Genomic DNA, 21,232 nt, shown 5'->3' with positions numbered 1-21,232 from the left:
ATTTCCCTATGCGAGTACTGCCACCTATAGACGTGGCGGTGTAGCGCTCCGGGGATGCTGGGTGAGAAGCACCGAGGAGGAGGCTGTGACTGTGAGGCAACCGGGGGGAGACAAGACGCTACATACATCAGACAAAATCTGAGCAATACATATCCCTTATATCTGAGTTGTGAACAGAGCCCGGCCATTTCGCTTGGAAACTGAATATCATTTCATCATCTTGAGACTGGACACAGGTAGGCCCCATTAAGTTAGAAAACACTGGGAAATAAGCTTTGAATTGGACTGACGAGTTCGGACACCAACTGCACATTAATGTGTTGTAAATATTTCCTGTTCACATATTCTCCTTTATTTACTGAAAGAGCAGTGATGGGAACGTGAGATCTACGCATACAGTGACAAACGGGAACTCGTGCACTGTTTGGACAACTTCATTCACAGTGATTTATTTTTCATTGTCGGGACCAAATATTTCCGTTATAAATGACAAACTTGCAGGTTGTTGGAACTCTTAGTTTTAGAGGTTTATGTCTGTAATAAGGAAAAAATATGCAGTAGTCTTATAAGCATGCACTTTAGGGATAGCCCATATGCTGTTGTTTTGCCAACTAAGTATAAGAAGCTCCTGAAGAAAACAAATCTGAGGACAGCACCTAAAGATAACATGTGAGGGCAAATTACCCGGGGTGCCGTTTAAAATATGAGACTGTAGCTAGCGGAGATTTCTTAAATCATGGATTAGGATGAGATATTCCCCGGGAAACGACAAAATGTCTGACCACAGTCTAATCACTCTCTCCCGCGAGCAACTTAAATTTCTATATCGAAAAGAAAACGTGAATTCTTAGTCTGCAGACCACAGCTAATATGACTGAGACTGCCGCAGTCCCAGTTCCCTCCGCCCTCGAAATGTGAATACGGGTGCATTGTGGGTAAGATACGCAACTTTAAATTTTGCATACCAATTGCATTATGGGTATTTTGCAAAGGTACCCGTGGACTTTACAGACTTCTTTTTATTAAAACGGATTATTTAATAGATGCAGGTATTGTATGGATATTTATTATTAGAAATGTGTTCCGCTGTGTGAAAACATGACCTGGTATCTTTTAGCTAGTAGCTACTTTGATGGTAACATGCCAAGTATCAGCACTGACCATCGGCATAACTAAGTATTAATTGAGGAAGAGGGACAGGAAAATGTACAAGTATTTGTGAATTTATAATTTGTACCTTTAATAACTGACTCCGTAACTGTGTTTAAGAGTGTCTGGCTAACTTCTCTAACATCTGAAATAGCACCGCGTATAGTGGAGACTGTGCTTTCTTTCGGACCTGCAGGGTAGGACATGGCGCGCATCGTATAAGATATTAACTATGGATTCAGGATGAATGTCCCTGATAGTTGTTAGTGTACGGGAGAGCACGATGGCTCGTTTGAATGTTGCCAGCTCAGTAAAGGCAGTCTGCCTGTGGTGACGTGTTATGACGGCGCTGTCTTTTTCAGGTGCAACATCATGGCCTCGAACCCGCTCATTGCCGAGCAGCAGAAGATCCAGCGGCAGATCGAAGCACTGCAGCGCCGCCTAGCTCCGCTGGGCAGCGTCGCCGATGAACCGCTGTCCAGTTCCGACCTGTCAGACGGTCAGTCAGTAGCAGCGCCCCTTGCAGGCGTTTTCTGGTGCTTGATGATTCAGCCAGACTTCTTCAGCATTTACAATTTGCCCTAAAATTTGCAGAAACCTGTGGAAATTTATTGGGGGTGATTTGGAGTACTGTAGTTCTTCTAGGGGAAGCTAAAGAATCTGCTGAAGTGTCTGCAAATAGTAATCTCCTTCTGGGTTGCTCTTTTCTTTATTGTTTATGACAATAAATACATTTTCTTCAGAACCTAAATAAGGCTGAGATGTGGACCAGAGAGATGCAGCAGGATTCCTGTCTAAATGTAGATGCTTAATTCTTCAGTGTTTGAACTATGTGCTCCAGGGTGAGGAGTCTTGTTGTGATATGTCTGTATCTTCCTGCTTTCAGATGATGGATTGGAGGGCAGTAACCAGGGGCAGGCTGTCATGGTAAGAGCAGCTGTCTTCTTGGTATGCTCTCAAGAAGATGGTCAGTCCTTCAGGGGTACAGTAGCCATTTTACATTCATGAGGGTTATGGGCAAAAAAGTCCCATGAAGGTGAAAATTCACAAGTCTCAATCCATAACACTCTGCTAGCCTGAATGATAACATTAAAGTCTATTTATTACCAATTTCAAAACAAACAGTACTGTACACTTTCCATGTGAAATTACTTCATCATTTTCCAACAAGACATTTTTATATAATATACAAACAATCTGAATTATGCCCCTGTATGTACAGAGTTACTACTGCACACACTGGGGGCAGCACGTTTTGGACTCATTATTAAAATTGTACGATTAACATCAATGTAAAGTTTAAAATTTACTGAGAGAAACACACGTTTCCACAGTCACTCAGACAGCTAACAAGTCAGTGAGGCAGGTTACTGAGACAAAGATGTACAGCGTACCCAAGCCAAGACTTTTAATATTACAGATATATTGTGCACATACACTAACATTTATATATTATATGATTTGATTTTAGGGGCGGCATAGTGGTGCAGTGGTTAGCACTGTTGCCTCACACCTCTGGGACCCAGGTTCGAGTCTCCGCCTGGGTTACATGTGTGTGGAGTTTGCATGTTCTCCCCATGTTGTTGTGGGGTTTCCTCCGGGTACTCCTGTTTCCCCCCACAGTCCAAAAACATGCTGAGGCTAATTGGACTTGCTAAATTGCCCGTAGGAGTGCATGTGTGAGTGAATGGTGTGTGAGTGTGCCCTGCGATGGGCTGGCCCCCCATCCTGGGTTGTTCCCTGCCTCGTGCCCATTGCTTCCGGGATAGGCTCCGGACCCCCGCGACCCAGTAGGATAAGCGGTCTGGAAAATGTATGGATGGATGGATGATTTGATTTTATCCAAATCATTTTCAGTATTGTTTTTGGTTTACACATGTCTGTCGGCGAGCTCCAGAAATATTGTCATTTAATTGTTCACAGCCAACTCAAGAATAACCAAAAACAGCGAATGTCAAATCCATGAATCTGGAGGGGCGACTGTACAGGCAAGCATTTCCTCACTTTCCTCAGGTCCAGGAGGACATTGTGGCTGAGCGGGAACGCATCCAGAGGGAGATTGAGGACCTAGAGAGGACCCTGGGACCAGATGCCTCACGTGTGGACATTCAAGGTGATGGAGAAGCAGCATTCCAGGCCAAAAGATGCTTCGTTGTTTATGATACTCCATTTTCATATTGTCATAATTATTATTATATTTATTACCAGCCATAATTAAATAAACTAACTTAATGTATTTTACATTTTACATATTTAGAAGACACTCCGGTTTCCCCCCACAGTCCAAAAACATGCTGAGGGTAATAGGAGTTACCAAGTTGCCCTTAAGTGTGCACGTGTGAGTGAATTGTGTGCGAGTGTGCTCTGTGATGGGATGGCCCCCCATCCTGGGTTTTTCCCTGCCATCCGCCTGTACCCTGCGGGATAGGCTCTGGACCCCCCGTGACCCTGAGCAGGATAAGGAGTTTCAGAAAATGGATGGATGAACATTTAGTACAAAGTGAGAGACAAGTGAGGCAAATAGTACATTGAGAAAATACATGTTGTCAAGGAATTTGGATATAAGAGCTGTTAGGCTGAACTTCCAATAAATGCCCAGATTTGAAGTGTAAGTAGTATTGGAGCTGGAACTACACACTAACAAAGCAAGAACCTAATAAGACTCTTCAAGGATTTATGAAACGGCTGGGTCTTGAGGTGTTTTTGCAGGTGGAGAAGGAGTGTGATGATTAAACATGGTTTGCTCCATTGGTAGAGGGAGCTCTAAGCAGTGTTGGTTTGCCGACCGAAGGGAGTGAGACGGGTCTGGTAGCACAAGCTGACAGACCTGCTAGTAGAGATGTAGAGTAATTTTTTTATGATGGATGGCGGGGAAGACAAGAAGCTCAGTCATGGAGATATTAAGTTGGAGGTGATGGTCCCTCATCCAGCCTGTGATATCAGCCAGGCATGCATAGATCAGAGCAGAGATCATGGTGCCGTCAGAAGAGAAGGTCTGTGTGGTAGGAGAATCCATGCAGCAGATGAACTGCCCTAAAGAGGTAATGCAAAGAGAGAAGAGGAGAGGACCAAGGACAGCGCCTTGGGGAACATCAGTTGTTACCTAATGTGAATTGGACACTTCTGCACTCTAAACCACTCGAAATGACCTGTAAATGTCAAACCAGTGCAGAGTAGTCCCTGTGATGCCAAGCTGAGAGAGGGTGGCCCGGAGGATTGGATGATTAACTATGTCAAAGCCTTCAGAGAAGTCTAACAGAATCAGGACAGATGACCAGGAAGCAGTTATTGTGCCTTTCAGAGTTCCCACAACAGCAAGGAGAGCAATCTTGGTTGAGTTTACAGCTCTGAAGCCAGACTGAAGAAGGTCCAGAAGGTTGTTCATGAGAAATGTGGCTGAGGACAGCACATTCTACAGTTTTTGATAAGAAAGTGTCTTTGGTGACTTTGATCTTCTTTTGGTAGTAGGTGGTCTTGGCGTGAGAGATGAAAGCATAGAATGATGATAGAAGTGAGTGGTACTCAGGCCAGTCCATGGGATTTCTAGTATCACTTTATTATTGAGGACTGAATAATGACCAGTTTTCTGTCCTCCACATGCAGATGATGATGAAAATGATAATGAAGCTGGAGATACTACAGACAGTGTGAGTAGCACCTTTCTTCCCGGTATAAAGCCAACCGTCTGTTGTTAAGCCCACCATCACAGACATGTGTCTGAATATCTGTGGACCAGAGTGAGGACGACAGCAGTGAGGAGCTGAACCTGCCGCAGACTGTGGAAACATGCCTGCAGATGAATCTGGTGTACCAGAAGATCTTGGAGGAGAAGCTGGTTGAGCTCGAGCGACTGCTGCGTGAAAACCAGGAGCATCAGGTGAGAGCTGGAGCTGGTGGGGAATGGCAGCGTCAGCCATGAGCATCTTTGCGATATTCCATATTGTTACTTTCATTTTCGTGGTGCAACACATATAAATTCCCCATAATGTGAAAATATTTGAATGCAGAGTACTACATGGGTATTTTAGATGTACTGAAAGTAAACCCTCTTGTTTGTGGAAAAAGGATAGTCCTGCTCTTAGAAGCACTTGCTGTCTCACTGAGTCCAGCTTCTGCATCTTCAGGACTAAGCACTATAGTGTTGAAATAGAGATAAATATTTTAGTTTTATTTACTATAGTTTTTATTACTATAACAGGTGAGTAGAGTTGTGATGTACATAAGATTCTTCATCATCTGAGTGTTGGTCATACATTTATTCAGAAGCTTGAGAGAGAAAGGTCTGCTTAAATGTATGCGTATTGCTTTTCTTACATAAACTGCATCAGTACACCTGCAAAAGTACCAAAACCAGATTATAGGGCAGATCTGTAGGTATTGGTTATTTTGGTAAAAATGGCTGGAGTTCGACTAGTTGATCCATCAGATTCTCTGTCGGTCTTTCCTGGCCATGCAAAGGGTGGACAGTGTTCTCTGTACTGCACGTACCAGGTAACCTTAAAGCTGGTGTATACTTCTCCGCACGCATAATAGTAGATGTGTCCGCTCAACCTTTCATGACACATTTAACATCATTGTGTGCATCTGCAGACGAACACCTGTTGCACTCCAAATTTGTGTACGTGCAGCGGTGTACGTGCAGCGGTGTACGTGCAGTGGTGTACGCGCAGCTCTGGACACACTGCGCATAAACGATTCGCTAGCGTCCACTTTAAATATAAAACATGGATGCCTTGACAAGCGTTGGGGTAGTTTGCAAACCCTACAGACTATTTACAAGGTAGCAAAACTGTTACATACATGTAAATGTGTGTATGTGAGTGCAGACTTGTCTCGAATTGAAAATCTCGCACCAGCCAGCTGACCAAAATTGGCAACTTTGTGAGCTGGTTCTCTGAATTTGTAAAACAGAGAGAAAATGACTCAAACTTCACTGCTGTGGTATGTGTGCAGGAAATATCAGAGTAATAATTTATATTATTATCATTAAGAAAAATATTAATACAACACGTTGAATGCATGTGCAAAGCATTTGGCTCGACCATAGAAGTATGAACGTTTTCATGTCGGCATACGCAGAGGAGATGCGCGAGTGTTGTGCTTGTGCAGAGAAGTATGAACCAACCATTAGTTTGTCTCTTGATGTTTGAGGCTCTGACGTGCTTCTGTGTCCACAGAGAGAGGTCACGGCCCAGGTTTCTGGCTCTGTTCCTCAGCCAGGCCCCTCTGGAGTGGGCCCACAGAAGGTCTTCATGGGGAGCTTCCTGAAACCCTACTTCAAGGACAAAGTTACCGGCTTTGTAAGAATATATTAATAGTAGTGAAATTGTTCACGTTATTTTAAAAACATCATCAAAATCAGGCATGTGAGAATGCTTTCTATTCACTGTACTCAACGGTGCTGCTCTCCTTGGCTTACGTTGTGACCTTTCTATCAGCACCTCTTTACTCTGTCCTGTCAGGGCCCTCCTGCTAATTCAGAAACCAGAGACAAGATGAACAAGGGCACAAGGACTTTTGATCTAAAGAAAATACAAAGGTGTAAGTCTTTCCCTGAAAGAACCCTTGATGTCATGGGGAAAATGAATACTTTGATGCATACAGGAGTTAATCGGAGCTCCAAGGGCTTAGGTGCTTGTGGTTTGTTTTAGGGGAGGGCTGGCAGAAGAGCCTGCTGCTCAAGTCTGTGGTGGGCGATGCGATGAAGCGCCTGTTACAGCCTAAGCTGTCCAAGTGAGTAACTCTCGGTTTGTCTTCATAGCTCTGAGACAACAAGTCTAGTGTCCTCAGCAATGGTCGCTGCTCAGAGATGATAAGATGCACAAATGTAGTATTCAGCTTGATGCAGAGTTAGACAGACCTTTCTCGAGTTATTGTAATACAGTCACTCTCATAAATTTGAGGAACTTCTTTTTAAAGGCATTTTATGATTAGGTCGTTGAATATTTGATTGAAAGCAGGGAATAAGTCACGATGGCTATTGCCACCTCTATAGTGACTTCTCTGAATATAACTGTAAGCTGCTTTTGCATTGTTGGTGGTGGAGTTGAATCTAGCACTAGCTGTCTCTCTAATTTACACATGTTGTTTCCCTCTGTGTGCTCTCTGATCCCCTTACTATGTGGAGGTCACTGTTGTGTAGAGTTTGCTGGATTTCCTTGGCTTTTCTCTCCGAAGATCCACGGGCTCACAGCGGGGCGTAACCTTTTGACTATGATGTCCTCTCTGTGCTCCGTAGGGTGGATTACCTGACAGAGAAAATGTCCAAAGCTAATGATATGGAGAAGCAAATCATCCAGAAACAAATAATTGAAATAGAAAAGGAAATGGGAGACATAAGGTAACAGTGCTCTATCGTTTCTGCCAGCAACTGCTGCTTCTGTGAAGTTTTCCTATGACTCATGATCTCCATGCCTTTGGGTCTGCAGTGCCATGAGGGAGGAGGACCTAGCTGGCAGTCGCCATGATGACCATGACTGGGAAAAAATCGCAAATGTCGATGTATGTATTTCTCTGGACTCCTCCTTCCTTGGTTAAAAACATCAATTAACCACTGAGTGTAAGGAAGCAGCTCTCTAAATCCCCCTAAAAACTGAGGAGTCTTTAGGGATTTCCTTTTCTTTTGGGTTGGTCTAGTTTGAGGGCACCCGTTCTGCTGAAGACATGAGGAGGTTCTGGGAGAACTACCTTCACCTATCAATTAACAAGTCCTGCTGGAAGGAGGAGGAGATTGAGAAGCTGAGGGGCATCGTGGAGCAGCACCAGAGTTGCAACTGGGACCAGATTGCAGAGGATCTTGGGGTGAGTGACTTTTGGGCAGCAGAGTTCTATGAAGCTCTTCAGAATCTTCAACATGCCCATTACTACAGCCGTCCTGGTGAACAAAATTAAAATCCCAGGCGAACCTGTTAAACTTTATACGCGTATCTATGTTCCCTGGCTGTGTTGAGATCAGGGAAATGGACAACATATTAACTGTAGAACTTTGGTCTTTCAGACCAACAGGACCGCCTTCATGTGCCTTCAAACACATCAGCGTTACATCAACAAGAACTTCAAGAAGAAGGCATGGACCAAGGAGGAAGATGAGGTCTTGCGCGACCTGGTGGACAAAATGCGGATTGGAAACTTCATCCCGTACACTCAAAGTAAGCAGACTGGATCCATATAAAATTCACTGGTGAGCCTCACCTGGACAACGTGAAGGCTGTAGTTGGGTTTCTGTCCTCTTCTACAGTTTCATACTTCATGGAGGGCCGGGAGGCTGCCCAGCTCATTTATCGCTGGACACAGGTTCTAGACCCAACACTCAGGAAAGGCCACTGGACCAAGGAGGAGGATGAGGTATGGAGCGGTGTTTGTTTTTGCTTGAAATAAAGCATGTCCCGGTGCAACTGGAAACAATGTCTGTTTACATGTTCTCTGGGATTGTCATTAATGACACTCACATCCACTTCTCTGGCATAGATGTTACTGAAGGCCGTAGCAAAGTATGGTGTGCGGGATTGGTGGAAAATACGGAACGAAGTACCAGGCCGGAACGATGGGCAGTGCAGGGACCGGTAAGAATGAGCTCTGTGCGAAGGTACCACAGCATCATCCCAGGCAAAAAGAGGGCGGAATGATCAGTGGGTACGCTTTCAGGTATCTGGACTGCTTGAGGGAGGATGTGAAGAAAGGCCGATGGAGCCAGGAAGAAGAATCCATGTTAATTAGACTGGTGGAAAAGTACGGTGCAGGTACGAATGCTGCAGGTGTAGGACTCCGTTCTGGTGACCTGGGCATGTCACACATATGTTTTTCATCTGTAGGTCGATGGGCTAAGATTGCTTCAGAGATACCGAACAGGATTGATAGTCAGTGTTTACAGAAGTGGAAACTGATGACAGGAGTTAAGGTAAGCGTTCACCTCCAGGCTGTCACATCTCAGTAAATGTGTCTTCGTGAATTTTCCACTGCCCAATGATGCTATTCATTTGACAGACCAAGTTAGAGAGGACTAGAAAATCCAAAGGAGGGAAGAGACGTAGGCGAAGGAATCGAAGTAAAAGACGAACGAAGAAGAAGAGGGAAGAATTGGATCGTGTTGCTTCTGAGGAGGAGGAGGAGGAGGAGGAGGGAGAGGAGCCGGTTTATATGGACAGCGAAGATGAAGCGGCACCACCAAGGAACCACCTGGCCAATGTACGGAACAAATACATCCAGCCAAAGATTGATGAATGGGTCCCCAAAACTATGCCGCTGCTCCTACGGTTGGGTCCGGGGGTTGTGCGAGCCACTCCGAAAAACCTGGTCAGCCAGATGGAGGCAGAGGGCAAGTCCAAGTTGGGACGCATTCGCTCACAAAACAGCGTGGCTGGGAAACACGAGCCAGTGGGAGTGCGGAGCACTATTCTGGACAAGCAGGGCTGCCCCCTGGAGGTCATTATGGAAGTAGAACCTTTCACACAGCCTCCAGAGAAGGTACTGCAGTTACATCCTTCCTAAGAGCAATGTGAGCTTACTGTAGCCATGCACCCCACCTAGCCGTTAATGCTGACCCACACTATCCCTAAATAACACCCATTTCTGTTCAGGGAATTCAGCCAGTGTATTTTCCCTCCTGTTAGATTAATAGTTTTTCATCAGTACAGGAAGACTTCATTGTATCTCACCATTTCATCTCCCTGGGCACGTCACTGTATTCATGCAGTGGTCATTTTGTAAAATTCTCATGAAGCGTTATCCCCATTATAGGCTAGCCATGTAATACAAAGTGCTGAAGTAAGGAAAAGAAGCTCTTTGTCATCCAGGCTGTCTCTCTGTGTTAGAAAGAGAGACTCACTGGGTTTTGTAGTGTTCTCACCCATTTGATGTCCACAGACTGATTTACGTTGCAAAGAAAATCATACCAGCCCATACATCACTGCATGTCATCTTTCTAAGTTGATAAATGGAAGAGAGCTTTTTCCACAAAGGTTGCAGGGAGCTTTGCAGTCAGTTTCCTGGTACTTCACAGTTACACGAGCCAACTCTACATCCTCTTTTGCCTCTCTTTAGGAAAGACAGTTTGAAAATGAAATGATCCGAGTGTCTCTCAGTGAGGTGAAGAATCTAATACGCTGTCCTGGGAACTCTGCATCAAAACAGGTAAGGATTTGTTTTATAAAAATGTTTGTTTATTTATGTGTTTTAAATCTCCTTTGTGTCCTGACACGTCATGTGACATCAGTCTTGCGTGTTTCTGACCACATTCCAGCAGAAAACCTGTCTGTTGGGGCAGACAGGCCTCAAGCGGACGGTAGCAGGCGGGAGAGGCCAGCAAGCCAGCGCTAATTCTTCTGCCAAAGACAGCAAATTCATGAACAGCCAGTTGCTGGTGGCCGTCCTGCCCTGGATGGGCAACATGCTGTTACCCTTCAGCTCTGAGCTGAAGAGGCGCCGAGTAGGTCTGTGGCCTGGTGCAGTGGTGCTGCTAGCTCAGAGCTCTGGCTTCTAGATCATGCTTCTTTCAGTCGTTTATCCCCAAGAAATGAATGTAGTGCGTAGGGTAATAGTCTACTGATAAACTAGGCATTAGAAAAGAGCACAGAGCCCCATTACATATCACAGCCTCTTATAGGTGCTGCTACTCAAAACTGACTTGACAAGGTTAAGTTTGAGTATAAGCAATGAGGTATCAGAGGTCTAGCTTCCTTTGAGTAACAACCAATGGAGTTTTGGCATGATATGAACTGGAAATGTCATGGGTTTGGGATATCTAGGGCTTGGGGTCTCTGGTTTACTCTGGGGTGGATGACTGACATAGTGAGGTGACTGCTCACTAGAGCAGTGTTTCTCAATCCAGTCCTTAGAGACCACACAGTCAGTCTGTGGTTCTGCTCCCTCCGAGCTCCCTGCCAAACAGTGCACGTTTTTGCTCCATACCAGGAGCTGGGAAGGAGCAAAAACGTGCACTGTATGCAGGTCCCGAAGTATCGAATTGGGAGACACTGTGCTAGAGCTTACGTCGTCTTCACACACAGATCCGATTACCAGTTTGGGAGGACGTGAGTTTGTGTGAAGTGATTGTTCTGTTCTTTGCAGCTGATGTTGTGCGGCTGAAGGGTGAAGCCATTGGACTTTCCAGCACTCCCGTCTTCAAACTCCTGCTCAGTGTGAGTTGTGGTCCTCTGTGAAACCTGCCTTTCATTAAAGCAATGTCAGTGTGATAACGTGAATCACCATTCTGCTATTCTGACCTCAAACAGGTTCTTCGCATTGATGCAGAAGGTTGTAAAAAGGTCATTGAGAAGAAACGGATTATGGTGAGCTGTGGTCATCTGTTGTATCTGACAAGTTAACTGATGACCCCGGTCTTTTGCTTAACACTCCGAATCAGTAAGATTAGCCGCAGTAGGTGTGCAGACATTCTGTGTAGTTTTTCTTTACTGACCCAACATTTCTCTCTTTCCAGGCATCCAAAACCCCTGTTCAAGGTAAACAGTTGTTTTTGACAAAATGTCACTTTTTAAGTGCTTATTGTTTGATGTCTTGCAGCTAATATAAGAGTTTGTTTCTCCCTGATTGGTTCATGTCAGCCCCACCGCCATGGACCAGAAGAAAACGGGTGCAGCCGAACACCGTGGCCGAGATGCTGTACAAGAAACGCTGCCAGGAGGAGAAACTGTCTCAGGAAAAGAGCCAGGCCTTCGTTCCCTGTCTCGTGGTGCCCCAGAACGTGCTCTTCACACAGGTGCTGGTACCAGCAGTGCCCCCTGGGCTGGTTCCACAGCCCGGTAGCGGAGAGGGGGCGGCAAAGGCGGTGGAGGCTAGAGAGGAAACCCTACCAAAGAAACGTGCTCGCAAGCCCACAGAGAAGGCCTTGACCAACAAGGCCAGAATAAAAAGAATACAGCCCGCACCTAAGCAGCAGATAGCCAGCATGCAGCCTGTGCTGCCCAAGGGCGAGGCCTTCGCAAAACCGCTCACCTGGGTCATGACCCCCACCGGGCTGCTGCCTGTAAGCGGATTGGCCATGCCACTGGCTGCTGGTGGAGTCACCAGTCCAGCTCCTGTCGTCTTAAACCAGCAGGTCTCCTTGGGATTAACAGCCGGTGCGAAGAGAGCAAAGCCGTTACTCCAGGTAAAGGATGCATCCAGAGGACCTGGTCTGGCCCCCCTAACCCTATCCATCTTGTCCCCTGGGGTGACCACAGCCTCTCCAGTAGCTGGGATGGGGAGTCTGTCCTCTAGCAAGTCTATGGAAATGCATGGTGCTGGCTTGGGATCACCTGGGATCTCATCTCCCACACCGACTGCGGCACAAACCAGTACGACATCACTTCCTGCAGGCCAAACCGCTGTCCAGCAAAAGCAGGCCCTCCCTTTTATCCAGCTGCTCCATCCCAGCGGCCCTGTAACAGCTGCCCCCAAGGCCCCACTACCTGTCCCAGCACCTCAGAAAAACCCTGATCAGGTTCTGCAGCCAGGCGCCAGCCCTGTCAAGGCAACCCCGCCTCCGCACCAAGGCCCTGGAGCCTCGCCTCTTTCATTGGACCCCAGCCTCATGTTCCTTGAGGAGGAGTCTCAGGTGATGGAGTGGATGAAAGGGACAGGAGGGGTGAAGGTCCCCCAACTGGATGTCACGCTGCCCTACCTGCCCCCGTTCGTCAGCAGCCTGATGACCCTGACGACTCTCCTGCAGCGCAAAAGGGCCCTGGAGTGGAATGCCTTGAAGCTGGTGGGCTCCTCCGGAGAGGGCGGTAACGAGGAGGCCCGACTAGATGCCGTCCGCAAACTGGTTGCAGAGAAACTGAGTGGGAATCCTGCTTACCTGCTCTTGAAGGCTCGTTTCCTGTCCTGCTTCACTTTACCTGCTCTCCTGGCCACCATTCACCCTCTCAAGAGGCCCAAGTCCTCCTCTTTCCTCTCTGATGACAGCAGTGAAGCTGAGGTGGAGGATGAGGCCAAGAAGGAGGCCGAGAAGGAGGCCGTGGAGGGAGCCGAAACAGCAGATGGCGATACTGAGCTCAGATCCATTCAGGTGATTGTCTAGTGTCTTCTCCATGTCTTTTAAGATGGCCTCAAACCCCTTTGGTTTTGCATCAGGCTCTGCTGTCCACAGCACCCCCTGTAGATCACCGTGTTCCTGCTTGGCGTGAGAACCGCAGCAGCGAAAAGGAGCCTTAAGCTCTAGAAACTGTCCTGGTTGCACTGCAGCGTCCAATGAGGGTCTCAAGTTGGACCTTCATATGAGCAGTCAGTCTGACTTGGGAATGATTATTGAACCATCAGGGTTGTTTGGTGACCTGTGTTTATGCAGGTGTTCCCACATTCCTGTGACTTACTTGGTAATATTACCTGTATTGCTTGTAGTGCTTCCTCCTAAATAGGAATTCCTCAAATTCTTTCAGGAAAAAGATTCATTCATTGATCTTCCAACCACTTATCCTGGTTAGGGTCTCTCCCAGGCAGCATAGGACACAGGGCAGAGGTATACCCTATATGGACGGGATGCCAGTCCCTCACAGGGCACACACACAGGCACACTCTCAGATTCTCTCCGAGTAGTTTACAGATGCCGATCAAGGCTTGAAACCTTCTTCACTCTCCCTAGATATCAAGCCAACCATTTCCCTGTTAGCAGCCTGTCCATCATTTGCAGTCATTCCCAAAGCCTGATCTGTCCTTTGCTGGTGACACTTTGCTGTTTCTGTGTGCTGTCCAGCAGAGTGGCCCACTGAGCACAGCTGGGGCAGAAGAGCCGGGCGCGTTCACTGGAATAACCACCCGGAGACGACGGCGGCGCCTCAACAAGCTATAGGAGAGCAGCACCCAGGGGGAGGGGGGAGCGACGCTGTGCTGCTCTTAATGCTCAGGACGTGGGTGACGTGATGGTCCCATTCTGCCTTGCGGTGACCAGGGTGACACCCTAGAACAAATGAAGCACTATGAGCCTTCATCATCCGATCACTTAGTATTAATGTTCTTGTTAAAGACACATCTGTCTTTGTACAGACCTTGTTAAATTAGTATCAAGGTGCCTTTGCGGAACTGGTATCGATTCATGTCGGGTCATTCTGGTTACGTTTATTTTTTCCAGTGGAACCTAAGTTGTGTTTTGGGAACCATTGTGAATTCAGGACCCTCAAACTGAGTTATTTAAATGTTTTATTGTATTATGCAATCTACAGCTTTCACTGTGTTTTCTTGTTCATTCGATCTGTTAAAATGGTAATTGGTTGAATTGTTTAAATTGAATTAAAATGTTTTTACTTGGAAATATATATTTTTTATTAAATATGATTAAACCTTGTTCTGCATACGTGGTTATAGAAGACAGATTATTTAAAATTGGGTGTGAGGTCTGTTCCTTATTTTTTTGTGTTGGGGAAAGTTAGACTAGCAGTGCTGTCTTTGGAAGAGCCTAGAGGAGCAAGGTCTGCCCCCCCCCCCAACAGGTGCACTCTGTAATTCTCGTCACTCTCTTCATTCGTAATATCAGTGGGTGCGAAGTGAAATCGCGTCTCCGCTCATTGCAACATCACCCAGGCCAAATGAGAGGAACTTCTTGTAATCTTTATGGTAACGGCCAACAGCTGCTCTTCTTCCCAGTTGGGGCTTCCTCTATTTGCCTTTCAGAAAGTGGAGCGTAGGGCATTCCGCCCGCAGTTCTGGCCAGTGTGTCACTCCGACGGAGTCCCTTGACCAGCTCTGAGCCCCCCGTACAAGTTTCCCCTCATACGGGACCTGTGGGCCACTCCCACGGGGCCAAAGGAAGGTGCTTCCCACAGCCTATAGCAAGTAAGTTGGACCTACTTTATCTCTGCTTTGATTCTTTTTCTGCTGTGTTCTGCTTTGACTTGGAGGGAAAGGAGTGACTCACTGGTGCTGTCTGATCCACCCTGTGGAATCAGTAAAACAGTGTTTGCTGTAACAGGAATCAAACTGAAAACATTATAGATGAACAGATGAGGTAGTTAGAGCAGTGTTTCTCAACCCAGTCCTTGGGGAACCCTGGACAGTCCACGTTTTTGCTTCCTCCCATCTCCTGGCCAATCAGAAACACCGAATACCTGGTACAGGTGCGCTGGGAGCTGAGAGGAAGCAAAAACACGGACTGTCCAGAGTTCCCCTAGAACTGAGTTGGGAAACACTGATGTAGAGGATTCCCTGTGCTGAAGGCTGTCACATTCCCCCCCTCCCCCCATCCGTCTGTAAGGGCTGCTTGTCTACTCATTGACCTTAAGGAGGTTATAATGTGGCTGACAGGTTTCTGAATAAAACTTGGAAGGGACTTTTTTAAAAATTAGTTTTAGGATGTGTCTACAATAGTCTTTTTAATAGAAATGATTTTAATGTTGTCTGTTGCCACTCAAAACAGCTGCACGTTATGAAGTGGCCAGTGTGAGACTCTGCCCTGACTGGTTGTAACGCTTCCTGTCTCAGGATGTGCTCTGTTTCAGCCATGAGTTAAGATATGATGCAATATGATTCCTAAAGCATATCTGTTCCTGTGATTGGCTGGAAGCGGGCAGTAGTCCTCCTTCTACACGCTTCAGACCCTTCTCTGCATATCACTGTTGGTGTCACATCTGAGCCTTTAAAGGAGTTGAAGAATCTATTTTTTGGTTCAGGAACTCATGAACATGGTCCGGCTAGATCAGTCTTTCTTAGCCCAGTCTTCAGGGACCCCCAGACAAGTCACATTTTTGCTTCCCCCCAACACATCGATACCAGGTATTCAGTGTTCTTGGTTGTCTTCATTGTTTGCTTCACACAGACTGGGAGCAGGTAGGGAACAAAAATTTGGTTTGTCTGGTCGTCACCAATTACTGGGTTGAGAATTACTAGGCTAGATTTCCTTAATTGGGGGATTGCAGATTGAGTTGAATTCATTTATTCATTTGACTAGCTGCAAACGTTTGACTGCCAGATTTTTGTTCAGGGACTGTTACAAAGGATACTTTCAGGAACACAGGCCATTGTCTTCTTGGAAGCCCAACTTTTGTTCCTGCATCCTCAAAAGCAGAGCTTCACATTAATTTTATTTTGTATTGTATTGTATTATATTCCATGTTCAGTTTTCCGGCTGCAATATCTTTCTAACAAAAGCAAGTCGGCATTTCCTTTTGATGTCCAGTGCACAGCTAGCCATGCACACGATCGTTCTTGCGGTTCGGGCCCTTTCCCCGTCTGCACATAGTTGTGTTACCGGCTACAAAAATAGGAGATTTCAGTTGTATTGAGATAAGCTACTGCTTCAACATTTTGAGCTGATGGTGACTCATGCACAGTCCTAGGATTCCCAAATCATGCTCACTGGCAGTCACTAATGCCCTGAGTGTCCATTAATAGCACGTATTGTAGAATACTGCCTGGGCGGAGACTTCCACTGAGCATGTCCATCACGGAGGACGAGGAGTGCTGGGTGCAGCTGGAGGACTACAGGCTGCTGCTCATTAAGACCATCGAGCCATCTCGCATCACACCCTACCTGCGTCAGTGCAAGGTTCTCAGCAGCGAGGACGAGGAGCAGATCTTCAACGACCCCAGTCTGGTCATCAGGCGCAGGAAAGTGGGTAAGGCAGCCGCCGGGATGTCCACAAGGCAAATTTTCGTTTTACAGGATGGTTTGGGACAACTCATTTAGAAGTAATGATTGGCCTGATTGGCCTGGTGAACATGCTCAGGCCAATCAGAGAGCTTCTCTCATGAATATTAATGAGCGGTCCCAACCCACACTATAAAACGAAACTTCGTGCCCGGGAGCTGAGGACGCCATCCCAGCCAATATGTCAGGGTCACATCAGAGTCATGTGCATTTCCTGTCAGGCATGCTGCTGGACATCCTGCAGAGGACCGGACATAAAGGTTATGTGGCATTCCTGGAAAGCCTGGAGCTGGATTATCCTCAGCTGTACCGCAAGATCACAGGGAAGGAGCCGGCTCGCGTTTTTTCCATATTAGTGGGTGAGTCTTGCACCCCAGAGCATCCGGCCTGCTCCACCGGTACAGCGTCTCTTCCCAGCACAGACTTCCCCTCCTCACCCCTCTTGTCCTATTCAGACACGGCAGGGGAGTCGGGGCTGACCCAGTTCCTGATGAGCGAAATGACTCGCCTACAGAAGGCCCTGCAGGAGGAGCGTCTGCACAGACAGGAGGTGTCTGCACGCATGGCTGCGCAGCAGGACACGATCCGGCAGCAGCAGGTGCGGGAGAGCGAGCTGCGGAAACAGCAGGAGCGCGTGTGCCGCATGAGGGAAGAGAGGGACAAGCTGGTGGCGGAGGCCAGACACCTGAAGGACGAGAATTACAACCTGCTCCGTGATGTCACCAGGCTGACGGAGGAGAAGAGCAAAGCACTCATGGACGCCCGCGATTTGCAGATGGAGGTCGGTGACCCTGCCTCCGTATGGCGGGTGACCCTTGACCAGCTTGATGTTTAGGCTCCACCCCCAGATAACTTCAGTCAGAGCTGATGAAAAGTTTTTATGGGATAGATGCAAGATGAACAGACACAGACTTCTGCTGTTCTTACTCCAGTGGTGCAGTGTGAATGTGTGATTCCATCCTCTTTAGATCGAGAGGCTGAAACATAGTCTGATGAACGCAGAGAGCGACTCGAAGATTCAGCGCAAGCGGACTGTGACCCTGAAGAACGCTATGGAGATGCGGCCCAGCCAGGATGCAGTGTGGCACGTGGAGAAGGAGAATGACCTTCTCAAATGCCGAGTTGAGGAGCTAGAGAATTGCATCCAGGTGGACCTTCTCCTCAGACTGAGGTCTTCCTGGATTTCAAAGGGTTATGGTGTTTTAATGGCTCTGGTTTGTATCCTGAGGGTGCAGGCCACTGTTTGGATAACTTTCAGGAATGGTCCTCTGTTGTCTCATAGACAGCATCAGGTTCAGCACAAGCAGAAGAGGCCAAGCTGAAAAATCAGTGTATGGAGTTCTGTAAGCAGAGGCAAGCACAGCACCAGGAGCTGGTCAACAGTCTCTATGCCTTGCGGAGGGAACTGCGCAGCACAGAGGAGCTCCGGGACAAGGTAACACAGCCTTTTGGAAAAGCAGGAGAGGTGGGGACCTGAGGGACACGTCCACCAGTGCGACAGTGGGACTGGGTACCTGAGGGACACACCCAACATTCAGACAGACAGACAGCCTGGGCACCTGAGGGACATACCCAACAGTCAGACAGACAGACAGACAGACTGGGCACCTGAGGTGACACACCCAACAGTCAGACAGACAGACTGGGCACCTGAGGGACACACCCAACAGTTAGACAGGCAGACAGACAGACTGGGCACCTGAGGGACACACCCAACAGACAGACAGACAGACAGACAGACAGACTGGGCACCTGAGGGACACACCCAACAGTCAGACAGACAGACTGGGGACATGAGGGCAAGATGTGCTGAGGAAAGAAGCTTAAACCCCCAGTCACAATGATGCTTGACTTTTGTTCCCAGTACATGAATGAGAAGGAGGTATGGGAGTTGCAGTGTACCCTACTAGAGAAAGACTGCAAGATGTATCGCAACCGGATGGAAGACATTGTGAAACAGATGGAGGAGGTGATAGCAGAGAGGGACAAGGTGCGCATATTTTACATCAGAATATGAAAAGCAATGGAAATCACCAATAACCATGGCATCAGAATGGTTATAGGTGGGGTGTCGTTTTCTGCATTGTTGTCTGTGTCATCTTGCAGGCGATTCGTACCAGAGAGGAGTACCACATGGAGAACTGCCAGAACATCCAAGCTAAGGACCAGTATCGGAAGCAGATCCAGGAGCTGGGCGAGCGATGTGATGAACTACAAGTCCAGCTGTTCCGAACGCAAGGCAAGGTCATCTCACTGGAGGGGAAGCTACGCCAGACAAGTTCTCCTGCATCTCCACAACTGGTGAGAGTGGGCTCCTACCTGCACTCAGACACCCAGCATCCGTGTGGTCTTCAGTGGATGGATCAAAGTTCACATGAACGCTAAGTGTTGTCCCATGTAGGTCACTTATATGATGTTTTTGCTTTCAGGCTTCAGACATTGAAGATGGACCCTTACAAAGCTGGCTAGAGGTAACTGGAAGCATTCTCTTACTTGGTAGTTTCCGGCTGATTCTGGCACTACCTCATTAGTCATCAGAATTAATGAGATTACTGAGATTTTTTTTCCTGACACCAGAAGAGCCAGACGAGCGAGGAGGAGATCAGGGAGATGTCTGGCCCAGGTGAGTGGCTTGTATTCTTAACTTCTTGCCATTGGGCAGCACTGGAGACATTGACAGTTGAGGACATCTAACTCCTCTAGGGTTACCACTGTGGGAGTCCCCGGCAAGGTGTGACAGTGTCTTTTGATATGTGGAGTTTGTTGACTTATGGACTGCTCTGGCATTATCGTTCCAGGTTTGGTCCGGGTTACATAAGCAGTTTGTTGTTGTAAACTGTTTACCCCCCAGGTTCGAGTGAGGAACCTCGGAGTCTGCTGCAGGACAACCCCCATTCCCAAGATGTAAGACGTGCTTCCTATCCCCTTGAGGTACACTTACCCTGTACAGGTCTGTGTGATAGTAGAGCTTCCACTGAAAAACAGAAAGCAGGACAGGGCGCTGACAGGCTGGCTTAATCCAGATGTCTAAAGAGGAAATGAGGCTCTGGGGACCCACTTGATGACTCATTAGCAAAAAATCAGCGACGGCTGCGGTTTTCAGCAAAGTGTTACCATAACCAAGTTGCTTGGAGGCCGGTGCCATGTTTTAGAAATCCTGCCAGATAATTCACACCTGCATTTTGTCATTTCACATGACATTTTGACAGCATGAGATAGGACACCAAAATAATTTTCAAATAGTTTTTTTTATATATCCATCCATCCATCCATCCATTTTCCAAACCGCTTATCCTACTGGGTCACGGGGGGTCCGGAGCCTATCCCGGAAGCAATGGGCACGAGGCAGGGAACAACCCAGGATGGGGGGCCAGCCCCATCAGGGGTGGGCAATCTTATCTACAAAGGACCAGTGTGTTTAGGGGGTTTTGGGGTAGGCTTTAGGTCACCTGGTTAAACCCAGCACTGAGGACTCTTCAGCCAATCAGTCCTCTAACTGGTAATCTAATTATGAAGTTCCAGTGAAAACCCGCATACACAGCAGCACTTTCTGGATGCCTACCCTGATATAAAGAATGCAGTTCTCCTGAGCCCTAATAATTTGGGAATTTTATGAACATGATGATGTTTATAGTTGTGTTTCATGTCATGAAGATCAATTTTTAAAATTTTGGTATTACAAATGTAGAATTTCCACTCACTTCCCAGGATATGATGAAATCCAAGGAGAAGCCCAACAGGAGACCTAGAATATATAATTTCAACTACAGGAGGTTAGTAATTGCAACGAATGTGAGTGTGTGCGTGATTGTTGGCTGCGTCCAATGTTCAGCAGTGATGTTTCTACTTTCCCCTTGACCAACAGACAGCTTGCAGTGAAGTCAAAGACCACTTGCAAGAAAGAGTTCGACCTGGACAACACGTCAGGGAGTGACAATACCGACACGGAGGGCACGTCCCCCTGTGAGGGAGGGAGATAGGCTTTGCTCTGCGTGTGACACCAGGAGAGACATGCAAGAACATTATTTGTATTAACTGGTCTCCCCCTCATGTTCAGATTAAATTAAGACTGTATGTTGGGAAGGTTTTTTTTTTTTTTTATTCAGATAGTGGGAAATCTAGCAGTCGAGATGTGTGTGAATATTTTTAAGAATAAACATCCTTCTTATGTTTTTGGCAGCCTAATGCTTTTTGGATATTTCACTCGCGAAGTGGCCTCTCCGTGTGGTGTGCTGGACCTCGAACCACGTGGATATATAAATGCATGTCTTCTAATGATCTTCCTTAATCACTAAACTACCACTTTCCAGGATTCTGAAAAACTCTTACAGAACCCGAGTAAAACCGTACCCAGAAATTTGTCATCGGTAATCAAACCACTTAAAATCTAATTACTGTCTTCAGTAAACTGTGAAGCCAACAACAGTTCTGTTTCAGACTTCCAGAATGTTCTTTTGAAATTCCAACTTCCTCCATGATGACTTTGATCACATGCATTTGAGCGGAACC

General features: G+C 47.0%; 2 protein-coding genes across 10 annotated transcripts; both read left to right on the top strand.

The window, feature by feature from the left end:
- The first annotated feature begins 66 nt into the window (after window positions 1-66).
- On the top strand, window positions 67-14,570 carry snapc4 (small nuclear RNA activating complex, polypeptide 4). 5 transcript variants are annotated; one of them, XM_048982272.1, is made up of 25 exons: window positions 67-236; window positions 1,512-1,648; window positions 2,036-2,076; window positions 3,163-3,262; window positions 4,753-4,796; window positions 4,886-5,026; window positions 6,327-6,449; window positions 6,612-6,690; window positions 6,801-6,882; window positions 7,388-7,489; window positions 7,578-7,650; window positions 7,786-7,950; window positions 8,147-8,297; window positions 8,387-8,493; window positions 8,617-8,711; window positions 8,794-8,888; window positions 8,961-9,046; window positions 9,133-9,612; window positions 10,189-10,278; window positions 10,391-10,577; window positions 11,215-11,285; window positions 11,379-11,435; window positions 11,585-11,606; window positions 11,709-13,153; window positions 13,838-14,570. In XM_048982272.1, exons 2-25 carry the CDS (start codon window positions 1,522-1,524, stop codon window positions 13,931-13,933), a joined length of 4,059 nt encoding a protein of 1,352 aa, XP_048838229.1. In that variant the 5' UTR covers window positions 67-236; window positions 1,512-1,521; the 3' UTR covers window positions 13,934-14,570. The 5 variants fall into 5 exon arrangements, with proteins under 5 accessions (XP_048838229.1, XP_048838225.1, XP_048838209.1 ...); XM_048982268.1 differs by having other exon boundaries at window positions 10,388-10,577; window positions 13,841-14,570; XM_048982252.1 differs by having other exon boundaries at window positions 10,388-10,577.
- Window positions 14,562-20,924, top strand: card9 (caspase recruitment domain family, member 9). 5 transcript variants are annotated; one of them, XM_048982371.1, is made up of 13 exons: window positions 14,562-14,913; window positions 16,468-16,691; window positions 16,945-17,082; window positions 17,179-17,504; window positions 17,692-17,844; window positions 18,006-18,158; window positions 18,588-18,713; window positions 18,830-19,024; window positions 19,153-19,194; window positions 19,301-19,346; window positions 19,575-19,654; window positions 20,432-20,496; window positions 20,589-20,924. In XM_048982371.1, the coding sequence occupies exons 2-13, from the start codon at window positions 16,511-16,513 to the stop codon at window positions 20,701-20,703; spliced, it is 1,620 nt and encodes a 539-aa protein (XP_048838328.1). In that variant the 5' UTR covers window positions 14,562-14,913; window positions 16,468-16,510; the 3' UTR covers window positions 20,704-20,924. The 5 variants fall into 5 exon arrangements, with proteins under 5 accessions (XP_048838328.1, XP_048838337.1, XP_048838319.1 ...); XM_048982380.1 differs by having other exon boundaries at window positions 17,692-17,871; window positions 19,575-19,627; window positions 20,589-20,922; XM_048982362.1 differs by having other exon boundaries at window positions 16,480-16,691; window positions 17,692-17,871; window positions 20,589-20,921.
- The last annotated feature ends 308 nt before the right edge of the window (window positions 20,925-21,232 follow it).

The sequence above is a fragment of the Brienomyrus brachyistius genome, chromosome 2, assembly GCF_023856365.1.
Source record: "Brienomyrus brachyistius isolate T26 chromosome 2, BBRACH_0.4, whole genome shotgun sequence".
Classification (NCBI taxonomy): Eukaryota; Metazoa; Chordata; class Actinopteri; order Osteoglossiformes; family Mormyridae; genus Brienomyrus; species Brienomyrus brachyistius.
The sequence above is the reverse complement of the archived record's forward strand: the minus strand, read 5'-3'. Positions and strand labels throughout refer to the sequence as shown.

Excerpts from the sequence above, each read along its gene's own strand:
- snapc4 (XM_048982252.1), top strand. The coding sequence starts at position 1,522 with ATGGCCTCGAACCCGCTCATTGCCGAGCAGCAGAAGATCCAGCGGCAG. Across the intron at positions 7,490-7,577 it reads AAGGAAATGGGAGACATAAG|TGCCATGAGGGAGGAGGACC; the intron begins GTAACAGTGCTC and ends TTGGGTCTGCAG. Across the intron at positions 7,951-8,146 it reads AGATTGCAGAGGATCTTGGG|ACCAACAGGACCGCCTTCAT; the intron begins GTGAGTGACTTT and ends TTGGTCTTTCAG.
- card9 (XM_048982362.1), top strand. The coding sequence starts at position 16,511 with ATGTCCATCACGGAGGACGAGGAGTGCTGGGTGCAGCTGGAGGACTAC. Across the intron at positions 17,872-18,005 it reads AGCTAGAGAATTGCATCCAG|ACAGCATCAGGTTCAGCACA; the intron begins GTGGACCTTCTC and ends GTTGTCTCATAG. Across the intron at positions 19,347-19,574 it reads CAGGGAGATGTCTGGCCCAG|GTTCGAGTGAGGAACCTCGG; the intron begins GTGAGTGGCTTG and ends TTTACCCCCCAG.